Source organism: Centropristis striata, chromosome 6 (assembly GCF_030273125.1).
Source record: "Centropristis striata isolate RG_2023a ecotype Rhode Island chromosome 6, C.striata_1.0, whole genome shotgun sequence".
Classification (NCBI taxonomy): domain Eukaryota; kingdom Metazoa; phylum Chordata; class Actinopteri; order Perciformes; family Serranidae; genus Centropristis; species Centropristis striata.
Genome location: NC_081522.1, coordinates 35,080,472 through 35,102,091, shown reverse-complemented (window position 1 = coordinate 35,102,091; position 21,620 = coordinate 35,080,472). Strand labels below are relative to the sequence as shown.

Sequence of the window (21,620 nt, the reverse complement as noted above, 5' to 3'; positions counted from 1 at the left end):
GAATTGAACATTACTTTGTTAAAAAGTGATCAATTCATGGCCCGTACCAGAATCTGAGGACAAATCTTATTATTCGGTAAGCTTAAACAGTATGTGAGACTTTTAAATATGTCTGAAACTGAATGAAGCAGACTATTTCCAGTGAGATAAATACATTGAGCATATTAGAAGCCTAATGTATGGTGGCCCTGAGAGCTCACAGTGCTGCAACTTAAGAAAAAGCAAATTGAGAAAACATCTTCATCAATTTGACAAGAACAAGCACAGCATTTAGAAAACACGCTGCTAATAGACCACAGTGTTTCCAGAGCCCACTTAAAAGTGATGCACATGTCTTTAATATTATCATGTTATTCCAATTAATGATAATTTCATGTTATAACGTTATAACGATCGTTGCATGCTAATGTTAGCGGCCGATTGATAGCATGCTAACATTAGCAGCTGATCATAGCGTGCTAACATTAGCCGGCTATCGATTGCATGCTAACATTAGCTGGCTAGCAAGACCAAGACCCACTCGGTGCCGTTGAGAGAGACCAACTAAAACGTTCATCTATTATTATTATTTTATTTATCATTCATTTATTTGATTCGTTTAACTGCAGTGTGATTGATACAGGCTAGCAGGCTAATGCTATATATCACGTTATAACGTGAAATTATCATTATCTTGAAATAACGTGATAATATCACAAGCGTGTCCAGATGTGTGCATCACTTTTAAGTGTCCTCTGGAAACACTTCTGTTGTGTTGTCAAATTGATGAAGATGTTTTCTCCATTTGCTTGTGTTTTGTGTATTTGCATGTGTTTCTCATTAAGTTGCAGTGCTGTGAGCTCTCGGGGCCACCGTACTAATGAGCAGAGGAGACTTTAAAGGGATGTAGGACATGTGTCATTAGCTGTGATCTTTTTTTACTTGGAGATACCCTCCTAACCTTTTTTCTCCTTCTCCGCTGCCACCACTGAGCCCGTTAATCCGCGGCGCCTCAGCCTCTGGCCTCAGATATCTGCGGCTCAGCGGGGCAGTGAGCTCGCAACACATTTCTTATGGAAAGGCCAGAGCTTTTTTGTCATCTCTTTTTGTTTGGAGACCTCGGCTGGGGGAGAAATTTGCTCAGCACCGGCAAAGATCTTTGGAGCAGCTTTCTGCCCGCCGGACTCAACACGGCTCATCTGTCAAGCACTTTTACACACACACACACACACACACACACACACACACACACACACACACACACACACACACACACATATGTATGTGCACGCTTACTCACACACGTGCACACACAATCTGTTTGGGGAGGCCTCAGTAGCCGTGCGTGAACAATCCTTCCTTGCTGCTTGTAGACAGACTTTTTATCCCCTCCCCTCTCTCTGCTCTTTGCTCTTCTCGCTGGCCAAAGGCTCCTCCTCTCCAAACCCAATCCTCTGCTACGGTCGCCCTACAGTGATCAGCAAGGACACGGGATCCTCTGCACGCTGCGTTTAGCAGTCAGTGTGCAGAATATACATGGAAAAGAAGAAAGGAGGCCAACAATATGACTCTTTTTAGCAGACTTGACAACCTTTCCAAGGCTTCTTTTTTCTGTGTTCTGTTCATAGACTGTATAAATAATGGACGTAGCCACCACGACGTCACCCATTGGTTTGTGGACACGCCTCTCTATACCGGCAACCCAACTGGAGCATTAACTGGGATTTTAGTTTTGGCAAAAAACAAAAACTAAATTTATGTTACTTACCTGAGAAAACTGAACAGCGACTCCTTGGAGTGTCTGTTTATCCAACCAAACGCTGAACAAGACATTTTAATGAACAAAATGTTCAAATAAACTCCTAAATAAATTGAAAATACAGTGAAAGGGTCAAAGTTATGAGACCAAACCGGTAAACGTCCTTTTTTATATGTATATAACTTTTATTGACATGTTGCCGTGGATACGCATTTTTCTCTCTTCTCTCCTGATGACGGCTCGCCTTGTTAGTGACCTGTCAATCAAAGGTAGCCCCGCCCCAAATCATATGATTCTTTATCTTCTATTTTCTTCTAAAGGGGGAAATTATTTGAACTATTAACATCAAATTTTCTTGAAGAAGATGTTTTACTCGCGATTGAGACCATAGTGTTGTCCTAAAAAACATTTCTGAGGTAATAAATCAAGTGAGAAGTTTTCTCATTTTGTATTGAAATGAATGGACCGAAATGCTTCTGCAGCCACCGTCAGCGCCCCCTGCTTGAATTTTCTGTAGAATGCAGTTTAAGGCACTTCATGGTTTGCCTCCCTGCTCAGACCCGGAGGTTGCCGCCTGTTCCTTCTATCATGCTCAAATGACGTACATAGATTGAGAAATAATGTATTTCTTGTGCCTGCTGCTCTGTGTAACGGCGGTTTGATCAGTCCAGCCGAAGCAGCAGCTAATCACAGAGCTGCCTCGCTCTTGTTTGTCTTAATTAACAAAGACATTGTGATGAAAAGTGGCAGGAGGAACAATTAGCATGAATAAAGGTTAATCGGCTGATTAAATTCCTGATTAATCAATAGATCATCTTGTTTAACAAATGTCAGAAAATGCTGAAAAATGCCCGTTGTAATTAATCAGAGCAGAGTGACGGTTGATTGATTTTTCCGACCAACAGACCTTAACCAACGAATATGGATTTTTACTATCAATGTATGACAAAGAAAATAATCAGATAATTGCATCTGAAAACCTGGAACCAGACTGTTGACTGAAATGATGAATGGAACGACAGAATACTTGCTGAGTCACTGTCATTTGACTGAATCATTAATGGACTAATCCTTCCAGCTCTAAATTGGCAGTAACAAATAACACAGTGTTGTGTGTGCACCCAGTATGGATCCATGATAAACAGTTTTGCTGTGACTTCATTGCAATAGACAGATGAAAAGTAGGGGTGGGCGATATGGCCCTAAAAAATTATCACAGTATTTTTGCGATAACGATATTATTGACGATATAACAAAATACTAAAAATATATAGAAAATATGATTTTTTTTTAAGTCTGTATAAATGTATATATGGGTCAATGACGTGATCTAACCCATTGTCAGTTGGTGTAACCAGTAATTTTTTTCATAAAAATCTAGTAATTTAGTAACCTTGTTTTTTTATTTAGTAAAAATTTACACCCAATTTAGTAAAATTGGGTGTAAAAACAATTTTTAGTAAATAAAAGCGGGCCTCTTTTATAAGCCGGGTGTCTTACCGGTGTTATGTCAAAGTCTGTTCCCCTGTCGATATGTGTCCCCCTTACCTTAACCTGCACCAACCTGACCCCTGACCCCAACCAGTCCTCCTTTAAGTTGTTAACATGAGCCCAAGTTTACCTTAACCCCAAACAGTTCTCTCTACAAGGCCTAACCTTAAACTTAAATCCTAACTCCAACCGTGGAGGTGATGCTACGGAGAACACCATTCAGGAAACATCATTTAACAGTAACAGATTTCAACTCAACACCTGTATTTTGAAGTTTGGCCACACGAGTTAGTTCTGTAGGTAAATATGGTTGTTTCTCCCGCTGTCCTAGTCATTCTCTGTAAAGTCGAGCCGTTTACGCACGTTCTTCTGGGCTTTTTAGTAGTTTAGACATTTTAAATCCTGCTTCAAATGAACATTCAGCGTGCTGTTCATTGTTTGTTTACATCCGAGTACTTCCAATATGGCCGACATCCGGGTAACTGGCTACAATGCGCTGTGTAAAACACTTTAAAAAGTGCCGGTCAGAGCTGCTCTGATTTTCGTTTTTTAATAAAAGCCTCCTTCAAATAATAGCCTGCCCCGATTATTAGCCGGGTCCCAAACTGATTTTTTATTAATAGAAGCCCCGGCTACTATTTGAGGAAATACGGTATGTTAGTTTAAAATATACAATTAGTAATGTTTAAAGGGTTAAAAATGTTTCTATGCTTTAAATTTTACATTGTGATGTCACTATATAGTGGTAACTACGGTAACTGACTGTGTATCTTAAGTTTCGTTTAGAGTCAGAACATGGTGGAAGCAACACAGTCTTTTGACCGTGCGTCAGACTTGTAATTTACTTTGTTGTTTTTGAGTAAACATTTTAAAAGACAAAGAAGTTGTCATGTCTAGGGTTGTCACGATACTAACATTTTCAACTCGATACCGATACTCAGAAAAAAATTTGATACTTCGATACCATTTTCGATACCACAAGGATAAAAACAAAGACGCCAAAATGTAACAAAAATATTTTTATTAACAAGAAAAATGCAACATGTAAAAACTAACAGAACCACAGGTTAAATATTTATAATAAAAATAAAAAAGAAACTGCAACTATGAAAACAAGCTTCAGGTCTGAGGTAGTGCAAAAAAGAAATAAATACAATAAACAATTACAACAATATTTTCGGCTGTGTGTGTTGCTGTTTGGTTGCAGGTCGACTTTTCTCTGCTTCATTCTGGGACTTCAAGAGAGAAAATAACACTTTTCAGTCGCCAACATTTATGTAAACTTATTAATTATATGCTTATGTATACTGACACTGTGTCAATTAACGTAATATGGGCGTACTACGCGCCTGATTTATTTATTTATTTACGTTGTTTATAATCATTAATGTGACGTCAGCCTTTAATTGCTAGCTGCGGCTAATAATAACACGGCTAACATTAATGCGAGCCACCGGCCATGATAACATCAGTAATAGGTAAGTTTGAAACGAAAGACACTAATCTGTTGAAATTCACTGTAAAGGCTGTAAAGGGTGTCGGTCCCTTTGAAGATGTTTCACCAAGTTTGAAGAAGCGATATCGAAGTATCGATACTTTTGAAAATGAGCGTCGTATCCGGATACAACATTTAAGTATCAATACTTTTTTGAGTATCGTTACTTTTGACAACCCTAGTCTCGTCACTCGCGTGGAAAAAGAGTGTTTTTGTCAACTGATTCTAGAAGTGGCAGAGTAAAGAAGGAAAAGCAAACAAAGTGCCGCTACACTATAGTAATACAGTATAATATTCGGCTAATTGAGCCAATATAATGCAGATACACACACATGACCACACATGATATCAAACACATCTTAAAGAATATCTCCCGCTGCTCTAAATGCTTATTATTTCTGTTTCATGTGTCGTCTTGTGTGTTTTTCTCACGTGCAGGACTTCCTGGGCCAGGCCTTCTGCACGCTTGGAGAGATCGTCGGCTCCCTGGGAAGCCGCCTGGAAAAACCTTTGATGTGAGTAGTATCATGCACACACCAACAAACAAACAAACAAACAAGCAAACAAACTACAGTAATGCCATAGAAGCATTATGAGTTAATCAGAGAGCTATCATTAGGTGACACAGAAATCTGTTTCTTGCATCCAGCGGTCTGAGCTGAAATCAGCGTGTTATTTTAAGATCTCCTGCTATTTGTTTGTCTTTGAAGTGAAGTGAAGCGAAGCAGGGGCATGAAAATAAGCCAAGATGCTGATGAAAGCGAACACTGTCTCCATCAGCCAAATGAGATGAATAGTTAAACAGCAGCCGGCCTAATGGCGGACCGTAAACATGTTGGGATGGTAAACAGCGAGTAGTGGGAAGGGACAGTTCACCCGAAGGGAACATGTCAGCGCTGAGCTCCCGGCTCCGTTCAGGGAGAAGACTAAACTGAACTGAAGCCTCGACTGAAGCCTCCAGAAATCATCTTTTACATCTGGATGAATGTCTGATTTCTGCTCTCTAGTATAACGAACGAGTTAAAGCTGTAGCTGTTAATAAATTAGATATTTTCTGCTCTTTCTGTGGTTAGTTTAAGTTTGGAAAGATCCTCTAGTCCAGTAGTTCTCAACCTTTTTGAGTCGCGACCCCCAATTTAACATGCATGTTGTCTGTTCAGATCATACAAACTCAGTTGATATGACGAATTTTGGACAAATAATGAAGCAGACAACAACTAAAAGATCTCTCTGTCTGTGCATTTATATATTTTTTTTATATTTTATTGTTACTTTTAATCTAAGTCCTTTGCTATAAGTTTAAAGGTCCATTCTGACCTCCTGAGTGTGTAACAGTCAGCTTCAAGCCAGAGACTCCTTGGAAACTAACAACTTGCTACTTTGGGATTTTTTAGAAAAGACACAAAATGACCCAAAAAAGAATCAAATTGACCACAAAATGACAATAAAAAAAAAGACACAAAACAACCAAAAAATTACATAAAATTAAGCAAGAAAGGACTCAAACTGACCAAAAAATTACCACAAAAAGACACAAATTGACCCAAAAAGACACAATATGACCCCCAAAAAAAGACACAAAATGACCCAAAAAAAGAGGAAAAATGACCAAAAAAATCACAAATTGACCACAAAATGATCAGAAAAAGACACAAAATGACCAAAAAAGAATCAAAATGACTAAAAAAAGACACAAAGTGACCAAAAAAGACACAAAATGACAAAAAAAAACCCACAAAATGACCACAAAAAAAAAAGACATTAAATGACCAAAAAGACTAAAACACATTAACACATGAACACTTTAACACAGTGGAGACAGGGCTGACTTCCAAATTGATTTGGCGACCCCCAGAAATCATCCCACGACCCCAAGGTTGAGAATAGGAAGTCTCCCTTCTTTCAACCTTGTCATGCTTCTGATTTCTCTCTGAGATCACTGTGTAATATTGATTAAAAAAATTCCAGAGATAATTAGAGATGATCCGATACCATTTTTTTCCTCCCGATACCGATAACGATACTTGTGCTGTGGGTATCGGCCGATACCGAGTACCGATCTGATACCATTATGTTATAAAAAAATATATTATTTTTAAATGAAACAGTTGACAAAACAGTAGTGCAACAGCAACTTAAATAAATAAATGTGGGGGTCCGGGGGCATACTCCCCCGGAGAACATTTTTGCCCTAAAAGCCTAAATTTGGTGCCTCTCGCACATTCTAATGCCACTTTTCCATCTTAATCATTGCATATTTTAGAGAATTATTGTAAAGGAGAATAAGGGTTCTTCTATGTTTTATTTAAGGCATCTTATTTTGACAGTCTTCTTGTAAATTCTGTGGTGGACTCTGTTAACACATCCATGTGCTCTTATTATGAAAGCTACATGTGTCTGCTTTTATTTTGAAGGCCTGACTTTCTATGTGCGCTGCAATGTAAATAGTCTAACTAACGGAACATTACTCCTCTGATGTTTGGACTCCAGTACTCGCGGATTCCGATGCCAGCATTTTCGGCAGCATCGGAGCCACTTCCGATACTGGTACCGAATTGGAACAGTAAGATATTATCTAGAGATAATAAGCGGTTAAAAATAATGAATAATTGAATATTAGAATATAATTTGTTTAAGAATTAACTGAGCGATGAGCATGATCCAACAACAAAATTAATTGTTTTTTCATTTTTTTTTAGCCCTTGGTTAATGTTGTGAAACGGTTAAGTTTTGACATCAAAACTACTTGGTTAGGTTTAAGAAAAGATCATGAAAAAAACGTGACATAACGTGGCTATGTTCGAACGTTTTTATGTATGTTGAAAATTAGATTCTCAGCATGATTAGTGAACTTATATTTGTCTGCAGATGTAAACAAATCAAACAACAGTTAAGTAGCTAACTAATTATTTAGTTGTAGTTTGAAAAATCTCTCTTTTGGTGACTCTGAACTCCATTTGCATGTCATCCAGTGGTCAAAACATGGAGGGACAAATAGATTTCTAAACACAGAGCCTTAATGTTGACCAGTGAAAGTCATAGCTGCCATTCACAATAATTACACATTCTGAGGGAAGACATTGTGCTCCAAAACCCATCAAAGGCTCCTTATAAGAAGACCCAAGTTCTCCAGGAGAAATCGTTAAAGCAGGTTAATAAACTGGAGTGTGATTGTCTCATTTTCTCTCAGCTGCAGTGAAACACTCAGAGCTGAACTGCTGCAGCTCGCTGAAGAGAACAATTTGTTGTTGCTTTTGTTTTCCTCCGGAGGCAGCGAGCCATCAGTAGTCTGACCCTCGACTCATCCCTGTCCTCCAGTGGTGGCCAGTGTGCGTGTGTGTGTGTGTGTGTCTGTGTGTCTGTGAAGGTGTGTGTGTGTGTGTGTGTGTGTGTGTGTGTGTGTGTGTCTGTGTGTCTGTGAAGGTGTGTGTGTGTGTGTGTGTGTGTGTTTCTGTGAGTGTGTGTGTGAGTGTGTCTGTGTCTGTGTGTGTGTGTGTGTGTGTGTGTATGTGTGTGTGTGTGTGTGTGTGTGTGTGTGTGTGTGTCTGTGAGTGTGTGTTTGTGAGTGTGTGTCTGTGTCAGTGTGTGTGTGTGTGTGTGTGTGTGTGTGTGTGTGAGTCTGTGTCTGTGTGTCTGTGTCTGTGAGTGTGTGTTTGTCTGTGTGTCTGTGTCAGTGTGTGTCTGTGTCTGTGTGTGAGAGAGAAGTGTCTGTACTATCTACATCCATGACTGTCTGTCTGTTTCTTTGAGTGTGTGTGTGTGTGTGTGAGTGTGTGTGTGTGTGTGTGTGTGTGTGTGTGTATGCGTGGCGGAATCAATGAGCGGCTGCAGCTGAATGGGCCCGCTGAAGAATGACACACAAGAAATATGATGTAAGAATGTGTAGCTGTCGCCTCGTTATGTAATCACCTCGGCCTGCAGTCATTCAGTCAGATTTGTTTTATATTTGTGTGTGTGTGTGTGTGTGTGTGTGTGTGCATCCTTGCATGCTTTATTTGTATTCCTTTTTTTAGATATGTGAAGCTATTTTTAGATATTCTTTATTATTCTGCAATGCTTGTTTGTAAGTTTGTACAACTGTGTGTGTGTGTGTGTGTGTATGTGTGCGTGTGTGTGTGTACTCCGCTGCCTCCGAGTGAAAACACAAGAAAACACATCTCAAGTCAAAAGGCATCACACTTCTGCTCAGCGGAGTGGAGGCGGATCACAGAAATAAAAGAGCAACAAAGAGGAGTGAGATGACAATGTGCTGCACACACACACACACACACACACACACACACACTCCACTGTTTAATCGTAGGATTAAGTCACGTCGCTGTGTGTTGATATAAATTAACCTCGGTGACTAAGAGATTGTTTCACAGCTCCATGTGAGTCACAGAAAACTGTTGTTAACTTTGTTTTGTTGCTGCTTTATTACACTTAAATCATTTTCAGACAAAGTATGACATTATGTAGTTATCTTTGAGTGGATCCATGGAAATAATCCGGCAATAGACACATTGTTTTTTTGCTTTAACTAATTATTAGTTGGTTCCCTATAAGCCTCACTATGCAATTTTGCCAAGAATGATCTCCCATGACTGGTGGGAGGAGGTTAGATCAGGGGCGTCTTTTGCTTACACTGCAAAAAAAAGAAAAGTTGGGTGAACTCACAATTTCAAGGTAACAAACTTCAATAAAATTTTAAGTTGGACAATTTAACTAAATATTTTAAGTTTTGCTTTTGAGTTTGCTCAACTCTGAATTATGATTTTTCATATATATCTTTATTGGGTTGACATAATACATATTCAATCAGAAAAGGTACAATTCACCCATTTTCCCCCCTTTTAGAACAACCCCCCGCCCCCGAACCAGAGAGTTACATTCACAAAAAAAAGCAAAAAACAATAAATAGTAATGATAATGAGAAAATACAACTCTCTCCCCCTCAAAGAAAAACAGGAGGGGTGAACAGTAGCCAAATAAACAATACTAAAAAACGAAAAATAAAAATAAAAATATACATATATATATACACTACTGGTCAAAAGTTTAAGAACACACCAACTTTTCCAGAATTTAATTGAAAATGATGCAGTTTAATGTATCAGTGTACTCTGAAATTAATGCACATTTGCAACATTTAAAATTCTGTATTGAGCATGATAGTGTTTTGAAAGTTTAAAAAAAAATTCAAAATCACATTTTATGTTGGACTAAAGGACTAAAAAAAGACACAAAATGACAAAAAAAAAGACACAAAATGACAAAAAAAGACACCAAAAGACACAAAATGACTTAAAAAATACACAAAATGACCAAAAAAGACACAAAAAGAAACAAAATGACTTACAAAGACTAGGGTGTTCTAAAACTTTTGACCGGTAGTGTATATATATATGTACATACACACATACATACATACACACACACATACACATGTATACATACATACACACATACATATACATACACATAAAACCAAACAAATAATAATAATACTAAATAAATAAATAAAATAAAAAGGGACATTTAGAGGAGATATACAGAATGCTTGGAAAAACCAAACAAAAAATAGCTATAACAGTTTGTATATGTTGTGCCTAGAGTTTCTGAATTCTGATTGTGTACATGTTAAGGGTTGTTTACCTGTGTGGACTCCAGCTGGAGGCAGCACAGCCACAATGAGACTTCAAGTGCAGCGGCAACTCGGAAAGTTGTCTTTCCTGCATTTCACAACAACTCACCAACTTGTTTTTGAGTAAACAACTAGCTTGCTTTGTTGTGCTAACTTACATTATTGCCCTAAATATCAATCATTTATATTTCCAAGTTTTACCAACTTAACCCATAAGAACCCGCGGTGACCAGGTGTCACAAACATTTTAAATGTTCTAGTAATGTTCATGTATGTTTTCTCAAGTACATAAGTGTGTTTTCCAGTGTTCTACAGCTACAGTAGCGTGTTGAGAAGCCGTCCAATGAGGCAGTGTTATTTATATTGATTTATTATTGATTTATTATTATTTTGTTACTTTAAAAACAAATCTAAAATGGAATTTGTTGTCTAACAGCACTATTAAAGTCACAATTATGATATATGTTATGGAGATGAAAACAAAAAGGCAAATGGTTATTTGTTTTTATTTATTATTGATTTATTATTATTTTGTTACTTAAAAAGACATCTGAAAAATAATTTGTTGTTAAACAGCACTATTAATGTCACACTTTTGATAAATGTGGAGATGCAGAGAAAACGGAAAAATTTGTGTCTCTGTAAGCAGAAAATGTGTCTAGTTTATTTGAGTTTCATTAAAAAATAAGAAATATCATAAACATGAATACCATAAACGCCTGATGTAACATATATATGTCACATCACAGCCATGGCCGTCGTTGCCCCACACTCTGCCCTGTGAAAAAATTTTCAATTTACGGCCCAGGTGGCCTTTGCACCCCTGTCAAAGTTCCAGTAAACACAACGCTAACCCGACCCACTCCCTGTGCTTCCAGATGTGCGCATCAACACATGGCTCATTTGAATATTCAAATGAGCCATGTGTTGATGCGCGGGACAAGCTGTTTTGATATGTTGTGACTGAAGTATGTGGTAGTATTTGACAACTTCACATTTACGTTTTTATAGAAAGTACTATTGAGAGGTATTTACCATTGTATTTGCCTATTTAAAGTCGACTCCTTAACGTTACATTTTTTCATCATGAAAACTAGCCATAGCTAGCTAGTTGGGATAGCGCTAACGTCTTCCCTACCTCAGGGACAAGGGCTCCACATTTAGCTGATGTAAATTTCACCTCAGCAGGTTCCTTTTTTATGGCAGGAGGAGGCATTTCTCTTTCCTTACTCTTAGATGAACTCAGGCAGGAGATTCATTTTGCCATCTTTTCAAAATATATGCATTTGCCATCTATTCAAAACAGGTTCATTTGTCATTTTCCAAAAAGGTCCTTTCTAATATATTTAATATATTGTGCATTAATGTTTCTTGGTGGTGAATGAGAATGTTAAGGTATTAATTTGAAAGGTAAAACCAGCGTAATTTAACCAAACGGCCTTTATGCCCTGTCATGTGGCCTTTGTGCCCATAAAATAAGTGTGAACAGGAAGGCCAAATGGCCTTGCCCCTAAAATGACGAAATTCCAAGCCTGTTACTGGGTCTGGGTTCTTTTTTTTTTTTTTTTTTTAAATGTATTTTTTGGGGCTTTTTCATGCCTTTAATGGACAGGATAGTTGAAGAGAGACAGGAAACAGGGGGCAGAGAGAGGGGAATGACATGCAGTAAAGGGCCGTCCGATGCGGGACTCGAACCGGGGCCAGCTGCAGCGAGGACTGTAGCCTCTACACATGGGGCGCCTACGTAACCCACTACGGATGCTCATATTTAAGCACGTATTGGGGCATTTTATAACTCTATTTGAAAGTGTACACTGGAGAAGTGACAGGAAATGAGGTGAGGAAAGAGGAAATGATGTGTAACAAAAAGTTTCTAGCCGGGGAAAGTTTCCATCACAGTACATTAGATAACACTAAACAGTCACACTGCACAGAGCAGCCTGGTTTCCATAAACATATTTTTCTACACATTTTAAAGAATGCTGCATGGATTCAGTCTGTGTGGGCCCTCATGATTAATAACGCAGTTAATTTAAAGCAATACAGGACGCATGAAGGACTCACCAATGATACACTTCAATAAATCTTTAATAATTTACAGTTGTTTTGAGTGTCCTTCTGTTTTATCATTGCCCTCAGCGCTGTGTTAAAAAGGATCGGTGGTTATTTATTATTATTACTCACCTTTTTTTAAATTAACCCTATTTGTGTGGGGCTTTTTTTGTTATGATTTCTTTGGGATGTGCATTTTCATTTAAAAAAAAGAAGTCATCAAAATATTAACAAAAACAACTATTATAAGAATGTTTATAAAAAAATAATTCCTCAAAATATTTGTAAAAAAATATAAATCAAATTGTTTAAAAAAAAATTCATCAAAAATATTTATAAAAAATATAAAAAGAATTCATCAAAATATTTGTAATTTAAAAAAAATAAAAATATAAAGCAAATAATTAATCAAAATGTTTATAAAAATAGTTAATCAAAATATTTATTAAAAAAATATAAATCAAATTGTTAAAAAATTAGATCAAACATATTTTTTTAAATATTATAAAATTAATTTCTCAAAACATTTGTAAAAACAACAATTTATAAAAAAAATTCATAAAACAAATAACTCATCAAAATATTTGTAAAAACAACAATTTATAAAAATATTCATAAAACAAATAATTAATCAAAATGTTTTAAAAATATTTATAAAACAAATAATTCATCAAAATGTTTATAAAAATGCTAAATGGGTTATGGCACTATTAAGATTTGTAAACACCTTTTGCTTTATGTTCAGATGTTCGTCTCCAGACTTGAAACTGCCGTTACTACCTGACATGAAAGAACAATTTAAAAATTGCAGCAACTGCAAAATGATTCTTAAAGACCATTTTTCAGTCGTCGTTAAGTCAGATGTCCAAGAAGACTTTGTTCTTTTCAACCTAATGGAGGTCGAAAAGGATCGTAAATCCTCTCCTCCCTCTCGTTTCCTCTCATTTCCTCTTGTTTCCTCTCCTCTCCTCTTTTCCCTCTCGTTTTTTTCCTGTCCTCTTCTCTCCTCTCCTCTCTCTCCTTTCCTCTCATTTCCTCTTGTTTCCACTCCTCCCCTCTTTTCCCTCTCGTTTCCTCTCATTTCCTAGTTTCCTCTCCTCTCCTCTCCTCTCCTCTCCTCTCCTTGCTTCCTCATCTTCTCTTTGTCTTCTCTCCACTCCTCATTTCCTCGCCTCTTGTTTCCTTGTCTCCTCACCTTACTTGTTTCCTCTCCCTTTTGTTTCCTTTCTTCTCCTCCTTCTCTGCTCTATTCTCCCTCTTTCCTTTCTTCCTCTTTCTTGTCTTCGTTCCCTTATATCTCTCTCTTCTTCTTGTTTCCTTGTTTTCTTTGCTCTCTTCCTTGCTTCCTCTCCTCTTGTTCCCTTGCTTTCTCTCTTCCTTGTCTCCTCTCCTCTTCCTGTCCTTATCTCCTTAACTCTTGTTTCCCTGCCTCCTCAACTTCTTTGTCTCCTCTGTCCTTGTTTCCTTGTGTCCTCTTCTGTCCTGCTCTCTGTTCTCCTTGTTTCCTCTCCTCTCCTCTCCTCTTTTCCCTCTCGTTTTTTTTCCTGTCCTCTCCTCTCCTCCCTCTCATTTCCTCTCATTTCCTCTTGTTTCCTCTCCTCCCCTCTCCTCTCTTCTCCTCTCGTTCCCTTTCTTCCTCATCTTCTCTTTGTCTCCTCTCCACTCCTCCTCATTTCCTCACCTCTTATTTCCTTGTCTCCTCACCTTACTTGTTTCCTCTCCCTTTTGTTTCCTTTCTTCTCCTCCTTCTCTGCTCTCTTCTTCCTCTTTCCTTTCTTCCCCTTTCTTGTCTTCGTTCCCTTATCCCTCTCTCTTCTTCTTGTTCCCTTGCTTTCTCTCTTCCTTGTCTCCTCTACTCTCCTGTCCTTATTTCCTTAACTCTTGTTTCCCTGCCTCCTCAACTTCTTTGTCTCCTCTTTCCTTGTATTCTCTTCTGTACTGTCCTCTGTTCTCCTTGTACTGTTGTCTCCTTGTTTCCTCTCCTCTCTCTGTCTCTCCTCTCCTCTCCGTCCATCTCTTTCTTGTTCCTCCTCTCTCTGTTTCCCGTCTCTCCCTCTGCCCCCCTGCAGAGCTTTTTCTCTCTCTCTCTCTCTCTCTTTCTGCTCGTACAGTGAATTAATTTCCCTGAATGCTTCTCCGTGCATCAAAGGGCCGGCGGTGCGTCTCAGGTGATGAGTATCAAAGCCTCGCTTCAATTTGCCGTCACATCTGTTATTGTACTGGACGGCGCTTCGCCAAATGAAATCATCTCGCCCACTTCCTGGTTGTGCATCAGGCCCGGGGTCTGTGGTATTCATGTGGGCTATTTTTAGCGGCCGGTCTCCCTCGGCTTTATCGGAGGAATATTAGCCCACGCTCCACCAGCTCAGGATGTAAACAAACACTGCAGCTGAAATGTCACCGAACGTGGTTACATTAAGATGATGGGGTTTTTTTTTTTTAAGGTGTTCATTCAGCATAAATTAATATTTATTCAGACAATCAGGCAAATTAATGTGAGAGAGACGAAGAGAAATCTGATTCCAGGTCTGCAGGGGTCTCAGACGAGACAATTTATTACTGTTTTTTTTTCATTAAAGTGACATTTTAACAGCAGTATAATCTTATATTTTCCTAGAGGTTGATGATAAATACTTTCTGTTTGCCTGAAACTATTAAGTGCGGTGATAAATGTCTCATGTAGACAGAAACAGTATTCATCAGTACTGATTGAGAATATTAAAATGTGTAAAAACAACAAAAACACAGTTTATCATTTAACAGGAGCATGAAGGTTCATAAAGTGCACAGAGAAATACTGTGTGAGTTTACTATTTAAACTATGATCAGTAGAATCAGTTTGATTATGATATAAACAGTCCAAAAACCCAATCAAATCATGATACTAAACTCACAAAACAGTGTTATTGTGATTTTAAACATATTTGTCCTAGTGGAATAACATATATAGGAATATTTCGACATTTATGACCCTTTTTTTTGCATAATATAAATATTTCCCTTAAGGAAAACCTTGTAAACATGTTTTTATATAATAAGATATAGTTTGTTAATTTTTTTAGTGCAGCAAAACTGAAGAACACAGACATTAAAAATGTCTCATGCATGTTGATTTGGGGGTTAAATCTTCCTTTAACTCCTGAGCATTCTGAGTTTCTTCGTGCAAGTTTCCTGCAGCACAAATGGAATCTCCTTCATGCTTGATAATGGCTGTTTTCATTGCTGTTGCATATTAGCGTGCAAAAACAACCTGTAAAACAGCCTTTGCTTTTTCTTTGTATTTTTTTAAAAAGTGCAACATTATGACATTCATAGACAATATACGTGCATATGCAAGCAATGAGGAAAAAAAACATTTGGTACATTTTCAAAGCAACAAAGGTAGAAAATGTGAAAAAATGTCATAAGTAAATATTCATGCAATATGCTTCTCAACATTTTTTCCCCCTTCTTTGATCAATATAGTCTATACTTTTCATTTTTTAAAGGTACATAAATAAAACAATAACTCCTAGCGTAACTTTAAGCATCCAGAGAGGGACAAAAAAGTCTGTGGAGAAAAAAGCTGTTGCTTTTTCATACATCAGCAGACCAATTTTTCAAATTTTCAGAGTCTTTAGACAACGGTGCAGACAATAATGGGCTGCAGGAACCTTTTAGTTCCTTGAAAAGTACACTGTTGTATTACGGTAAAAAAAATGGCAGCTGTGTTTGCCAGAACTTTACTGTAATAAATATGGTGCAACTTTTTTTTTAATATTATGGTAAAATTATATTAGCACTGTTGATTTCACATTTAAGATTGCCATTTTATTCCATATTTTACTGTGAAAAATAAAGTTTTTCCATCTAAAGAAACGCTGTTCTGACATATAATTGACAAGAAAATACTTTATAAATGCTGCATGAATAAAATATAAAATATTTTACCATTAAATATTACAGTATATTTCTGTTAGAGATATGGTGTTTAGTACATTTAACAGTGAGAAAAAGTATTTTTTACAAAAAATAAATGCAAAAATGATGGCTTGTATATATATTACAGTATATTTTTTGCTACAAACACAGTACCAGTATATTTTACAGTGGAGTAATGTATTTTTAAAAAAAGAAAATGTAAAAAATACTGTTTTGGCTGATATGTACATTTACGGTGTTTCATTGTTACTGAATCTGAATTAACTCATTTATCATTTTACGTCTTTTACTGTCATGGTTTAGCAGTTTTTCACCGTAAAATCATTTTTTACAGTGTAGTACCTGGGACTAAAAGTCTCTCAAACTTTGGATGGAAACACTGGAAGCAGCTTCAGATCAGGTGATAGAAAAAACTAAAGAAAAGTTAAAAACGGATTCTGATACAATATTTTGTCTATGTACTATGTTTAATTAGTTGTGTTTTCTCTCAGGCTAGTTTTTACTGTAACTCTGTGGTTTCAAACCATCACCCCACCTGTCAGAGACCTGTTGTTTGAGGCCTGTGGCTGTTTGGATGTAAAGAGAATATTTTGTCTTTCTCTCTTTTTTGATCCAGTGGGATCCCGGGGAAGAAATGTGGCACCATCATCGTGCGAGCAGAAGAGCTGAGCAACTGCAGGGTAAGAGTTTGTTTGGTTCCCATGTTGATTCCTTTCAAGTAAAACTTTCAAACTTTTCAGACACTTTCCTCTAATTAGACCAAACTGTCTGCTTTTTATAGCCTTCAAAGTGACGAGTCTGACCCATCAGGTGCTCCAGAGACAAGGCTCAGTGTAATGAGGAGATTTTGACATAAATATCAATAAAATACTGGAAACATTAACGATTTAAAACAAACAAGTACAGACACACAATTACATTACATATTGATGTTACAGCATACACTTTTTTTTAGGAGTTTTTATAAACCATGAACTGAAAACAGCATAAATCATGTAAAGACAACAAAATTATAACAAACAATCACTAAAGAACTTAACTTTATTCTAAGCTGTATTATTATTATTTAGTGTGTTTTATCATCAGACCGATCTGAGTGTTTGGAGCGGTTCAGACTGAGACGCATCTGCCCAAATGCGATCTGAAACTACCTCCAGTAGGTGGTTTCGATCCGGTCTGCAAAAATCTGATTTCATGTGATTTGTGACTGTTCAGACTTCAAAAGAGCCATCCAGTTCCAATCTGGATGGGCTAAAATCTGATTTTGGCTGGCAGTCTGAACAAGGCATAAGTGCTCACTATCACAGATTTATACAGATTTGTGAACAGTATTTGAGAGAAATTGTTATTTTGAGTGTATAGAAAAAAGTTTTAGGTCTTTGAGTTCAGCTTATGAAAAATGGGAGCAAAAACAAAAGTGTTGCATTTATATTTCTGTTCAGTGTAAATCGAGATATGACTTTTGGTCCATATCGCCCAGCCCTAATTGCAGCCCTCATAGAAGTTTTCTGGGTTTTTTGGGGTTTTTTTTGTCCACCTCACAGTCATCATGAGGAACAAAGGAAGCTGTAATGTTTATATTTTGGTGATTTCTCGGTTTCAGGAGTCGGTGATGTTGCAGTTTTGCGGGAACAAACTGGATAAAAAGGACTTCTTTGGGAAATCTGACCCTTTTCTCGTCTTTTACCGCAGCAACGAAGACGGATCGTAAGTTAACAAACAGCTTCCTTGTTTTGTGAATGAATGATTTTGTGAATGAACAAAAGCAGCTACCTCAGTCTGTATGTAAAGCAGGGGTCTCAAACTCAAAGGCAGTATCAAAATGACTAAAAAAGACACAAAATGACTAAAAAAAGACACAAAATGACAGAAAAAAACTAAATTACTTAAAAGAGACGCAAAATGACCAAAAAAGACACAAAATTACAAAAAAAGACACAAAATGACAAAAAAAAAGACACAAAATGACCAAAAAATACACAGAATTACCAAAAAATACACAAAAGGACCAAAAAAAGACACAAAATGACCAAAAAAGACACAAAATTATTATAAAAAGACACAAAATTACCAAAAAAAGTAATTAAAGGGACCTTCCACACTCAACACGGTAAAGTGCCATTCATATAAAACTCACATTAAACTTTCATATCAAGGTGGGGGCCACAAAATATCGTCACGAGGGCCACAATCGGCCCGCGAGATTGAGACCCATGATGTAAAGACTGTGAGCATGATTTTTCATGCTCCAAAAAGCTCCCATACAGAGGATATAAGGTCCGAACGGCCTATGTGAGGTTACGTAACCCTGCGCTGTATATGTGACTCCCGTCCAGACGCTAACAGGACAAAGCAGCAGGAAGAGGGATGAGCAGAGATAATGGGACAGAGCTGACAAGAGGAAAATAAAAGGAGAAAGGATGGATAAGATGGAGTTAAGTGAGAAATGTGTGCGGAGGTCGCACTTTCTCTGCCCCGAAGATGCTTTTATTCAAGTCGACTTCAGCGTCTCGGTGCAGACACACATTCTCTTTCAGTGCAGCTGGGTATTTACTGATGCAGCCTAAATGTTCCGCCGCGGGCTCAAACAGCAGCACGTCGCGGCTACAAAGAGCCAGACGAGGTGCCGTGGAAAAGAGAAGAGAGGAAGCTGTTATTTCAGCCACAGATCAGGCTTCATGAGATACTTTTAGCGCTGCACTCTGACATTGCTTTTGTTAACTGTTTACATTTAAGAAGGAGGAGCTGAACAATGCAGCTTTCATCTATTATGGCACAAAGATATAGAAAACAACCTATAGACAGGAAGCTAAATACTCACTAAAAGAAAGTTGAAAACTTATATTTTCTTCACTTTTCCTACTCTTCTTTGAACTTATGCACTACTGAAATACTTATGCACTTTTTCAATGTTTTATTTTATGCACTTTTGTATTATAAGTCACCTTTACTCCAAAACAGACGTGTCTTTTTTTGGCAACATTTCCTGTCCAGATGTTTTTTAGATTGTGTATGTATATATACATACTTCTGTTTTTAGCTGTTTTATCCTTTTTAATCTCTTTTTATAATTAGACTGTTATGCTTCGAGAAATCCTTTAATGTAAAGTGCATTATAAATAAATGTTTTATTATTATTATTATTATTATTATTATTATTATTTGTACTTTACAGTCTGCTTTTTTAAAACCATAAAATGCAGATTTTTATAAATTTGGTAAGAAATGTCAATATTGACACCTGCCCATATGTGTTTTATGACATTGTATATTTATTTTATATAGTTTATAGCTCAAAAACATGTTTAAATATCAATATCACTCAGTACATGTAGTATCTTCTAATACTACATGTAAGTTAGTACTTTGAGCTGCATTTCTTGTTAGAAAGTTGCTGTATAAAAACGAAGGAGGTGCACATCAGGTTCAGTTTTTACCTAAAAGTGTTTTTTAAATTGCCGCAGCATTCATATCTGTTCTCTAAATCTCGTCTTGTGTGTTCTCCTTTGAGGTAAAAGCTGGAACCAAAAAGGGAGAAACTTTAGATGTTCAGCTTTGTGTTAACTCGACAGATTACCGTTACAGTCTGCGGCTACGCAGAAAACTCTAGACATTCTTTTAGCCAGAAGGGAGACTGAATGAGATTTCTGTTAGACTTTAAGGTAAATTTGTCCTCTGTTAACAGCTCCGTATGTCTCGCTCTCAGGTATACCATCTGCCACAAAACAGAGGTGGTGAAGAACACTCTGGACCCGGTGTGGCAGGCGTTTAAAATCCCTGTCAGGGCGCTGTGTAACGGAGACTACGACAGGTACGGTAACAGATAAAGAGACTCAGATTTCACTCAGAATGATTACAGTTTGACTGAGAGAATGATACCTGACATGTATTTTCAGGGTTCGTACGGGTGCTTGAAATCCTTGAAAATGCTTGTTTAAATATGGGTTAAGTGCAGAGGTTGAATTTCCCCATTGTGGGATTAATAAAGTAATCTAAATTAAAAAAATAATAATTATTTTGTATTTTCAAGGTTTAAAAAGTGCTTGGATTTTGGATAAAGTCCTTGTAAATGCTTGAAATTCTTACTGTATTTCTCTTGAAATCTGACTATATCCATCTATAGACTATAGATAATCACATGTTCAATATAAAAAGTGTAAAACTGTGTAAACTGTGTAAAAATGATGGATCTGTGTCCATCATTTTTATTCAGTTTTGAACTAGTGATTTAGACCATAAACTTATCAGGACTTCTTTTTGCAGCCAGTGGAGTCGCCCCCTGCTGGACATTAGAAAGAATGCAGGTTTAAGGCCTCACTTTTTTACTGGCTTTATTTCAGAGGTCCTCCATCCACTTCTTTAATACAGTCTGATTAAATGCAAATTTAATGAATACAGTGCTTTAGTAATGCAACCAACTCTTTGATCATAAAACCGTCATCAACGCTTAAAATATGGAATATTTCTCATCAATACCTTCATGAAGAGCAACAGAAGACTCATTCTAACACAGATTTACAGGTCTGGGCAGCCTCAGTGGTGGTTTGTGCCTCCTAATTCTTATTTTTTTTATCTTGTTCCAATCCCTTCCTGATTCAAACCATATAATGCAGATTTTTTTTATACATTTGGTAATAAATGTCAATATTGACGCCTGTCCTGAATGAATATATCACTCAGTGCATGTAGTTTCCCTCCAGTGCGACATATAAGTAAGTACTTTGAGCTGCATTTCTTGTTTAAAAGTTGCTGTATAAACACAATATGGAATATTTCTTATCAATACCTTCATGAAGAGCAACATAAGACTCATTCTAACACAGATCTAAAGGTCTGGGCAGCCTCAGTGGTGGTTTGTGCTATCTGAGTGCCTCCTAATTCTTATTTTTTTAATCTTGTTCCAATTCCTTCCTGATTCAAACCATATAATGCAGATTTTTTTATACATTTGGTAAGAAATGTCAATATTGACGCCAGTCCTGCTATAATTTGTCACAGTGAGGTTATCTAATTTAGATTACGGCTCATAAAACATGTTAAATATATCACTCAGTGCATGTAGTTTCCCTCCAATACCACATATAAGTAAGGACTTTGAGCTGCATTTCTTGTTTAAAAGTTGCTGTATAAACACAATATGGAATATTTCTTATCAATACCTTCATGAAGAGCAACATAAGACTCATTCTAACACAGATTTAGAGGTCTGGGCAGCCTCAGTGGTGGTTTGTGCTATCTGAGTGCCTTCTAATTCTTGTTTTTTTTTTTTAAATCTTGTTGTAATTCCTTCCTGATTC

The 21,620-nt window shown here is 37.1% G+C and overlaps 1 protein-coding gene across 1 annotated transcript in view; it reads left to right on the top strand.

Annotated features, from left to right (window-relative positions):
- Positions 1-21,620, top strand: part of LOC131973180 (copine-8-like) — a 116,446-nt gene that overhangs the window by 53,549 nt on the left and 41,277 nt on the right. The window contains exons 6-9 of the mRNA XM_059335066.1: positions 5,163-5,239; positions 16,940-17,003; positions 17,927-18,030; positions 20,030-20,134. Of these exons, the coding sequence (XP_059191049.1) occupies positions 5,163-5,239; positions 16,940-17,003; positions 17,927-18,030; positions 20,030-20,134 (350 nt within the window). The remainder of the gene's footprint in view (positions 1-5,162; positions 5,240-16,939; positions 17,004-17,926; positions 18,031-20,029; positions 20,135-21,620) is intronic.